General features: G+C 48.5%; 2 protein-coding genes across 2 annotated transcripts in view; one reads left to right on the top strand and one right to left on the bottom strand.

Moving 5' to 3' along the window:
* The window catches only part of AZI2 (5-azacytidine induced 2), a 57,163-nt gene extending 48,385 nt beyond the window's left edge, over window positions 1-8,778 (bottom strand). The window contains exon 1 of the mRNA XM_025202341.1: window positions 8,651-8,778. The gene's annotated coding sequence lies outside the window, so the exon portion shown is untranslated. The remainder of the gene's footprint in view (window positions 1-8,650) is intronic.
* The window catches only part of ZCWPW2 (zinc finger CW-type and PWWP domain containing 2), a 132,990-nt gene that overhangs the window by 243 nt on the left and 122,369 nt on the right, over window positions 1-10,378 (top strand). The window contains 1 exon segment of the mRNA XM_025202353.1: window positions 2-109. Within this exon segment, the coding sequence (XP_025058138.1) occupies window positions 2-109 (108 nt within the window).

Here is a 10,378-nt window from a genome sequence, read left to right on the forward strand (position 1 = left end):
GGGGCAGACCAACCCCGCTTCACGCCCTGCAAGTGCCGGGCAGGCGCGGAGGGGGCGCTGGCTCTCGCGTCGGCATTGCCAGGTGCCCCAGAATGACCCTGTTTGTACAGTAAGTTTCACCCTTGCACCATCAGTAATTGTACAAGTGTTCAAAGGCGCGATGATTTCTTGAGGCAGCTCATCGCTGCAGCACGTGCAAAACCCAAGTCGCTCGCTTGGAGTCTTAACTGGCTTTTTCGGGGGCGGGAAGCGTTGTTTTGTTTTGAAAGAAACGTTTTGTGTTCCTAACCAAATTAGGGCCACATCCATGAGTCAGTCCAGAGCCATCAGTAGCCCCACAGCCAGCAAACATCCTCCTTGCTGGCAGCCCGGCCTTGTGACTGCTTGCCTCCCAGTAAAGAAATGCTTAAATTTTCATGACCCGGTTCTCACTTGCTTGCTGGCGACTTAGCGTGAGAAATATAAAGTAAAGAAGAAAAGACTTGCATATTTGCTTACTATACCAGAGCTTTTCAGCCAAGATGAGAATTTTGAGCTTCCGGTACAATGATTTCATATATAAGACCCGGCAACGCTGGGCAGGGACAGCAGCACCTCTAGTCGGACACTGCTGCGGGAGTGCATTGGCTTCAGGGCTCCTGAAGGACCGTCTGTGCTTTTGCACTGCCACGCTTCCCACGGTCCTTTCTTCTGCTGTGGTACTGGCGAGCCAAGAGGGGATTGGGAGCTGCAGTTTCCTGCCTCTCTCCCTCAAGACCAGAGCCAGGGGCTGCATGTGAAGCTGCTATCAGGTTTCCAGCTAAGGGAAGGCAGGAGAGGGGTTTGCAGAGTGGGGAAAGCAGGTAATAGGGAGCTGGCATTTAGCTGACTAGCCAGCATTCAACTAATTATTGCTCTCACAAGAGAAGAGCAAGGGGTCCCCGTGTGAAGCTAGGAGGCAGGAAGCTTAAAATGAACATGGCACGTGTTATTCAAGTGTGAAGCCAGATGTTGTTTGAACCTGGCTGAACTACCAGCTCCCACAGACTGGACATGCATTCTTGGAGGCAAGCAGTCTCAGTAGCTACAGAGCATGGGAGATAGGGGTACAGACCCTCAATCACAACTTCCTAGGCCTTCAGTGCTGGAGGGTCGCAAGGGAGAGAGGAACAGCAGGGAAAAAAAACCTTGGTCAGACCCAGTGCACTCCCCCTTCCAGCAGCCATCCCCTGCCCCTGTGTCACAGGCCTTTTCACATGCTGTTTCCTGAAGGTGGGCCTCACAGCATGTTTGGTTTGCTGTGTCATCCCATTAAAGCAGCAGTTCCCAATCTTGGGGTCACAACCCCATTTGAGGTCACAAGGATAAAAAAATGGGGTTGTGCACTTCCAGGAAGGGAGACATGGGGGGCGGGAACATGCACCTCCCAGATGCACCTCTGGCTGTGTGTATCAGCCTGTGCATGCACACATACACAGAACACTGGTATCATTGGTATATGTGTGCGCTCACACTTGTGCTCCTAATGCCATTGTGTTCTGTGTGCGCGCACACCCCCCCCGCCGACACCACTATATGCTCTGTGTGTGTGCACACGCAGGTATGCCACCAACACCACTGTATTCTGTGTATTCTTGCAAACATGCCCCCCACACCACTGTGTGTGTGCATGCACATGTGTGCTCCTAACAACACTGTATGCTGTGTGTGTGTGCCCATGCTGTTTTGTTGCATTTTCTTTATATTTTTCACTTGAAAAGTTGTATTAATGTTTCCTTTCTAGAAACAGCTTTCTTGAAAAATTTGAAACAAGGCGTCAAAGAGAGAATTAGCTGCATGTATGCCCTGAATGTCTTTTCACCCAACTTTAATAGTCTTGTCAGGGTTGCCAAATGCCCGTAAGTTTATGGACACTCTGTAAAAAACAAAAATCAGGCTAAAAAATGCCTCTGTAAAGCCTATACAAATTTTGAGCCATCCATAAAAAACAAACAAGCTCCAACTGCTTTGTGCAGTTCCTTCTTGGACAGAAGCTGTACAGCCAGAGCTTGGTTGAAGGATGTACAGAGTGTAACAGCACTCTAGGGTCCAAGTGGGAGTGCAGTAACTTACAAGAAGCCTTCTCAAGGTTTGTAGACCTGTCTCCCTCTAGCCATGTGCTGCTGCTATCCATCCTACTGCTGTGTAGCTGGTCAGCTTCTTTGGGGCTTCATGTTAGGATCATGGAAGTGGAGCTGTCAGGGGTAAGACTAGGGCTAAGCTGGGGGGACAGTGTGGTGCAGAGTGAGCTAGGGGGCTTGGGGGTGAGTAGGGGGACTGGAGTGGGGGTGCAAAACCATTATAGTCAGTCAAACAGGTTTGCTAAGCCAAGACATTTTTTTATTTTTATTTTTTTACTGCAAACCTGTTACTGACAGCTTTTTTTTTTTTTTTCCTCCACTATACGTGGTGTTAAACTCCTAAATTTGAATCCAGCCCAGCAGGGCAAGTCCTGGCAGAAGAGTTATATTTACATTAATGTCAAACAGTAAAAATCTGTCAATAATAAAAAAAAAAAAAAGTTTGATGGCTAATGAAAAAAATTGCAGATTGTCAGTAAAAAAAATAAAATTCTTGCTTTGGCAACCCTGAGTCTTGACCACAAATTGACAGTAACTCTTCTGCTTGATGAAGATTATAGGGATCCTGGTAGTCTCTGTTTAAAAATTACAAATTCTCCATTTTAACCTCCCCCCACAAATTCTCCGATTAAAAACCCCCAAATCCATGTGTAACAGGGGGCCTGATCCGGGCAGATCTCACTGTGGCCTGCCCACCTGTTTCTGGGCTAACCACCCGCCTTATCACCTGCCATGCCTTGTTGATAATCAATTAATTGATGTAAATTAAGCATGAGGCTGCCCATTTCCTGCCCCGATGCCAGGGGCGCCATCTATGGCTCCATTCGTCCCCCAAAACCACAGCCCAAGCCTCGCATATGGCATCCATAGTTCTTACAATCACTGGCCCCACGCTGGGCCCCATAATCCTCCGATCAGGGCCCCTCTCAGATCCCTCCATTCTGGCAGCCTAATCCACCTTAATTCTCGGCAGCATAGCTTCCCCGAGCTACTTCCCCCTCACAGGTGTGGCCCCCTTGGGCTACTCGCCCTGGCCCACCTCCAGGCCAGTCAGAACCCCAGGCCTTCAGCTCCTGGGCGTTCCTCACAGTGGGCTCCTGGCCCTTTGACCCTTCCGGTCCTGGCCCCAGCTTGGACCAGACAGGTTCATGAGTCCATGGCCTCACACTCTCTCTGGGGTGAGGGCTAGGGGTTAAGGCACCCCAACCTGCCTTTCACCGGGGTAGTAACTGGCCTGGCACTTTCTGGGGGCTCCCACACCACTGGGAGCCCCACCAGGCCACCCACTCCTGGCAGGGTGCAGTTTTAGGTCATAACCAGGAGCCTCCTTACTATCCCCTACAGCTCCTCCCTTACTTCCAAATTATACCTGCAGCCAGGCAATGTTGTTGCCTGGCCTCCCAGCAGCAAAATACCCTGTTTATATAGGCAGACCTAGATCCAAAATGGCTGCCCTAATCAGGCACTTGCCAGCTGCTGTCTTCTGTCCCTTAAAGTGGCAGGCACAAACAGTGCCCTGCCACACCATGTTTTTCTGTGATTAAAACGCCATTTTATATAGGTATTAGCTGAACACAACATTTTATTTATCTACTTACAATTTTAAAGCAATTTAGAAGCCTAAAAGTACCTCAATTGCTATAGTAAAATAAATTCTAAAATAAATTCTAAGTATCTATAAACTTTGGCATTTGATTTAGGGTTTTTTATCATAGAAAATCACAGGTCCCCCTGCCCCTTTGCTCACCAGAACACAGGTCCACTGTGGCTGTGCCCCCTGCCTCTGCCCCCCCCCCAGCAGTATCCGAGCCCCAGCTGCCGCCCACAGGAGGCAGTGTTTGCTGCGGCAGAGTGGGGCACAGAACCCGGATCTCCTTCCCTCATGGGCGGCACATCTGGAGCCGAGCCCATTGGGGGGGAAGAAGGCAGGTGTGGGCTGGCTTCTGTGGGCTCAGTCTCCCTGCCTTGCTGCTCTCTCTCCCTGAGGACCTCCGTGTCCTGGCAGATGAGACCCAGTGCAGCAGGGCAGAGCAGGGCCAGGTGGGGAAGCTCAGTGTCACCACCATGAACACTGAGTTGCCATGGAAAAGTGTCCCCTGCCTGCCTGGTAGCAGCGAGAGGCACAACTCCACACTGCCACCCCTGCTGCTGCCAGGCGGGCAGGGGGTGCTTCACCATGGCACAACAGGACTTGTGGCGGTGGCACCAAGCTTCCCTGCCCCCTTCTGCCCTACCATGCCGGGTCCCACCCACCGGGCTGGGTATTAAAGCAAGAATGTGTTCATCTTTATACAATATAAAAATTATTTATCTACACTCAATAAATTTTGCTATCAGATTTTATTACCTAAAGCTCAAATATTTATAATTCATGAGTTTGTGCCTAGATATCAAGCTAGACCATACTCGAAAATGCTGTCTTCATTGAGATTCTGTGCCATTCTGGCTTTAGCCAATACCACAGTAATATAGAAGTGTGAAAATTCTGCTTTCATGCAAAGAGATAGCAAACTTTTTTGCATGTCCAAGAGAAACAAAATAGGAATGTAATCAAATTGTTGTAATGCTGTTTTAAAAGTAAGGCAGACCTTGTGGGTGATGATTTGGAAAGGTTCTCAAAGTCAAATTTTTAAGTGTTTGAGGTACCATTAGATAAATGTGTACTGTGTAAGGAATTCTTTTGAAAATTACTCTAGCAGAAAATGCTATAAAAGCTTAACTCTTTATAGAGGAAGTGGCTCACTGAAAAAATACCGTAACCTGGACAACAAAACACACAAGCTTTCCACCCCAAAACTGACAAGCTACATATGTATTTGATACAGTTTTAGATTAGAACATTTTTATTAGAAATTAAGGCTTAATGTGCAATTGAATGTAGTGAAAGTTTTGTCTTAGTTTAATGAGTTCAGGATCATGTCCTTGGTTAACCATTTCTTTTGGCATCAATTTTCTTTATTTCTTTCCATGTCAGTTTTTCTGAGTAGTGCAGAAGGAAGAGGAGAAGAGAAGACTGGTTGAAAAGGAAGTCATGAATTGTTTCAGTACAGTAATCAAAGAGGCAGAGATTAGTATTGAAGGATTTAATTTTGTAAGAAAGAAACACATACCTCTGCGTAGTGTCAGTTTAGGTTATAGGCATACTGTGTGGCTGGCCCCCTGCTTGTGGTTTCCAGGGGGCTAGGTGCTCTGTGGCTCTTCCCCAGATTTCCCAGCTTTTCTAACCTGTGATCTGCAAAGCTACGTTGTCAATTTTATCTCCCTGCTATAGATCCCGGGTGGTGGGATCCCTGGCTCAATTAGGAGGCTGGGGGCAGGACAGGGGGAGGGATCACCAGGTGTTTTTTGCCCCCTCCTTCTGGGCTACCACCACTGCTCTATTCAATCCACAGCCCATACCTCAGTTTCCCTTCATGCCTCACCTGCATAGCCCACTTGCTTGCACCTCACTAAACTCTGTGTGGTGCTACCACAACAGGAGGTGACCAGGTATATGTGTGTGTTTGTGGAGGGGGATTTGAAGCTCCTGATTCATTTTGGAGGTTGGTTGCTTTTGGACTTCTCACAGTCTCTGCCTCACAGTGTGTCTTGAAAAGGACTTTTCCTAGAAAGCACCTCTGTCACTGCATTGCCAGCAGTTGCATAGAGATGTGTATGCAGAGTGAAACCGGCAGGGCAGGGAGAGTGCTGCCTGGGAGAGTGCAGCACAGAGGGTGAGGAACAATTAAGGAATGGGAAGAATAACATTTACTTCACATTAAGCATAGAATTGACTACCATTCTGTTCTATTAAATGTCCATTGTACAATGGCTCTGTGTCTCCTCCCCACCACCTAGCAATTGGGAGGTGTTTACTGTTACAGGAATAACACCCACCCACCATAAGCAGGGGGCAACACGCCCCTGTACCCACCTCACTTTCTTCCCCTCCCCAAATGAGCCTAGAACCTCAAACCAGGGTCCCTAGCAGAAAAGTGACTGTCATAGATGCACTTTTGCTTACCCATCCCTGTGGAATGTGGTCTGTATAGGCCAGGGGTGTCCAACCTTTTTCAGTGTGGGGCTAGATCACGAACTTTTTATCACCCAGTGGGCCGGCAAGCCACATTCAAAGACATCACAGGAAGTGGAATCATATCAGGAAGTGATGTCACGTGACCTTTGACACCAATGAAGATGCAGGGGTTGACATGGTGCTGGTTGACATGGTGTGCATGCCTGGGTTGACATGGTACTGCAGGAGCCGCTTGGCTACAATTGGGTTGACCTGTTGCTGGAGAAGCCATGGGGCCAGGCCGGGGTTAACCTGGGGCCCGCCCGGCCTGCCGGTGCCATGCCCAGGTTGACATAGTGCTGCAGGACCTGCCTGGGCAGAACCAGGTCGGCACTGGCCAGGAAAAGCAGCATGCAGCTGAAGCCATCTTCCCGTGTGCTGCTGGGGACAGGAGGAGACCGGCCAGGTCTGCGCCGGCCAGCAGAAGCGGCGGCGGCGCCATGTGTCGTTCAGGACTAACCCATGCAGGCTCTTCCCGTCCCAAGTGGCACACAGCTCCGCCACTGCTTCTGCTGGCCAGTGCAGACCTGGCCGGACTCCTCCCGTCCCCAGCAGCACATGAGAAGCAGCCCCCTCGGGGCCTCACACATGGGCGGCCGGGCCCAGAGAGCCGCTGCGCCCGGGGGGGGAGACTGGCCAGGGGAGCAGGCGCCACCTTGCTGTGGGGCAGGGCAGGGCAGCGGGGCTGGCTTGAAGCGGGCAGGTGAGGAGGCAGGCGCAGGCCAGCAGTGCCAGCAGCCGCTAGTTGGCCTCCCATGTGGGGCCGCTCCCCCGGGCCCACGGGGTAAGCAGCTCCTCTCCCCTCGCTGCCGGCTGGGGCCAGCGGGCCGGCCCTGCCCGCCGCGCCGCGGCTCCACGCTCCACTCTGCCACGGGCCAGATAAAATGGCTTGGCGGGCCGCATGGCCGCCCCCAGGCCATGTGTTAGACAAGCCTGCTATAGGCAGTAGATCTTTGGACAGTAGTCCTGGCTGCATCCCAAAGCAGCCCCATTGCCCTGGATGGGCTTAGAAAGGATATGGGGCAGTGCAGTTTGGGTTCCCTGGAGGACTAACCAGATGCTAGGCACAGAATGGCTTATGTCCTTACTTAACATCTAACCAGTTAATGGAGAACTAGCCAAAAACAGTACTTGATTTTTCCCAGTTTGCTTTTGAAAAATTCCAGGAAGTATAAACCAATCTTAAACCATCTAGACCTTTGGGGTTTAAAGTGCATTTAGAACATGCTGAGTGTTATGTCTGTTCACACCCATAGGCTGTGAATTGTTGGTGAAAGAATAGAGTTTATTTTATGCCTGTAAAACACCAACCATAGCATTCAGTGCAAGTCCTGTATAAATAATATGATTTTAGAATTTTGATAAATAAACTAATGATACCTTTTTCAGTGTGGCAGTTTGTTCTGTCTTCATTCTTTTTTCAGATAGTAAGTTTAAAGGAAAGCTATCATCACACACCTTCAATATTTAGAATTATTTAGGAAAATGTTAACATAATCTGAGACACTACAGAGAAGACTGGCCTCCTTTAAAACTTATTCTGTTATTTGAGTGACCTCATTTTCAGAACTTTGTTATCTAATTACATTTTCTTTTTTTTAAGAATAATACCCTTACTTATCTCAAACAAGTCTTTTCTTGTACACTGTTGTCATTTATATACTTATAAATAATGATCTGTGACAGGGTGCTGTCTTCAGCTGCATTTTTTTTTTGTAGGCCAGTGAGTGGGCACCCCTCAAGTCCTGCTTAATTGGGCACCCTTCAGGTCCTGCTGATTTTTCCCCTGCGGATCAGCTTCCCTGCCTTTTTATTGGTCTGCCACAACTTGATGTTACTGGGTTCTTAAAAAGAAGGAGGCTGACCCAAAGGTTCCCAGACAGGCTCTAAGCTCACCATAGGATAATGAGCTGTTGCCTTAAGGGCAAAATACATGCTCCTACCTCAACCTGATGTGCCCCATGCCTCATAGAAGTTTTTCTAATTTTTTCTTTATATTGGGGTCTCAGCCGCTGTGGGCTTACCCCTGCTCTCTCTAGCTAAGCCTCCCAGTCAAAACCCACTAAGTAGGGCTTGACTCCGAGACTAACTCTCTAACCTGCTCAGGCTCCAGGCCCTCCGTTTTATACTTTCCACAACACCAGGCCTACTGTCCCTTCTACACTGCGCCCCTGTGGCGCCAGGCTGTTGGGGCCTCAGCCCCCTCTGGCTTTGCCCCTCTTTCTGAGGTTAGGGCCATTTGCCTAAGTCTACTCACTAGGACCTGGCTTCAAGGCTCCTATCTTCCCTTCAAGTGACTCTGGGTTTGTGGCCCTAGTGCTGCACCCCTAGTGCCCTCTAATTTGAGCCCTCTATCACGGCACCCCTCAGCACTAATGAGGCCTCCTCCTACCCTACAGCCTCAGCCACAAACCACCAGCTTTAACATTAAACGTAAACCATAGGCCTCTGTGGCCATCTAATGAAAATAAAAATAAGGGACAAACTGCCCACTTACATGTGATTGTGCTTCTGTTTCACAGCGTGGTGTTCTTCCCAAGGAGACTGCTGCAGCTGCTCTGTAGTTATCAGGAATCTCCTCTGCCACCTCCTTGACCTTCTCTGCTTGAGGTTTGTATGGTTCTGGTCTTTCCCTTCCTGTCACCTGACCAGCTGGCAGGGCTCGATCCTTAACCCCTGCTCGACTGGATGGCTGTTCCCGGAAGGTTCTGGATTTAAAGGGGCAGCTCTGCTCCCTGATTCTAGGGTTCCCTGTTACAGGGCCACTCTGCTTCCTGGTAGCAGGGCTAGGGTTCCCTGTTACAGGGCTGCTCTGCTTCCTGGTAGCAGGGCTAGGGTTCCCTGTTACATGATCATATTGACTTTTGTCAAAAAGAACTTCCCTCTAAGTTCTTCTCACACACTCTAACCCTTGTAGTATGTTTGTGGGTATTCTTGCTGCTTCCAGAGGCAAATTACTCACTATTAAAATGCAGAAAACTTTTTGGTGTTCAGCAGTTTCCTGAACTGCTTCTGCTTTTCTAAAATTCTTAGGTTAAATTCCCTCAATCTGATAAATGGCACATTTTGAATCACCAGCATTGTCTTAGTTTATGACATGTTTTGAGTTACTCATTTCCCAAAGCCTGCTATTCTTTGAGTGACAATCCATGTACAGATTTCACTGTGGTTGAGTGCATGTCGAGGTTACTGGAGCCCGGGAACTCTTCAGTTATCTATGACCATTGAGTTAAAGGAAGCCCCTTCACCTCCTTTTGTCTCTAGCCAGTGATAGACAGAACAGAGCCACTCTAATCAGACCCCAGTTTCTTCTCATCACCTCTGGCTTGAGTTGAGCTGTCACCTCAGTTAATTTCACTACTGCTAACTACTAATTTACAGGCTGTTTACACACAACAAAAACTAACATAGTACTAGAGTTTTACTACCTTCTTCCCAATTATGACATTTTTATTTTATTTTAGTACAAAGATCCAAATATCTGACTATAGATTGCTTTGCCTTAAATAATGCCTATTCTTGTGATGGTGTCACGCTGTTGATTAATGGGTACACAAGACTTTAATTTTTCACTGAGGGTTACATTCCTGATCAGTGTGATACCTGTAGGTCCTTCTCAGAAAGTACTTAGTGTTTTAGGCTACAGACAGTCAAAAAGCCTGAGGCTGAATTGATTCCATTTTTACAGGTTAGTTTAAGCTGCATAGATGGAACCAATAAGTAAGTGAACAGACATTCACTTTTGATTCTGGAAATGCAGCCACATGCCTGCAGTGGCTCAGGCCAGAAGCCGGGGGGTGCTAGAGCAAGCCTCCCTGCTCAGCTGGAGCATACAGCTTGGGCCAAGGCTTGCCCGCCCACCCTTTGAAGGGAGGGGCTGTGGGGGAGGTGCAAAGCATCCTGGGATGCTGGGGGACTCTGAGTTAACTTGAATCTGGAGGAGATCTGGGACAGAAGTTCAATAAACTGGTTTAACCTAAATCAGTAAAGTCTGATAGCACATCCATCCAGGTTTACCTTAAATTGGCTTTGGCCATGTAATTAAAATAGGGCTGCAAACAGATATTTCATTTGTGCTGTCATAAAATAAAATTGTCCAAATATGTGGCTATGACAAAAGGTGGTATTGAGTTGTGTGACTTTGGCAGATGTGCTTTCCAGCTGCCCCAGGCAGACACTCCCAGGGCTTCAGCGGCCTGATCTTGCATGTCCTGGAATTTCCCTA

Source organism: Alligator sinensis, unplaced genomic scaffold, assembly GCF_000455745.1.
Source record: "Alligator sinensis unplaced genomic scaffold, ASM45574v1 scaffold181_1, whole genome shotgun sequence".
Classification (NCBI taxonomy): domain Eukaryota; kingdom Metazoa; phylum Chordata; order Crocodylia; family Alligatoridae; genus Alligator; species Alligator sinensis.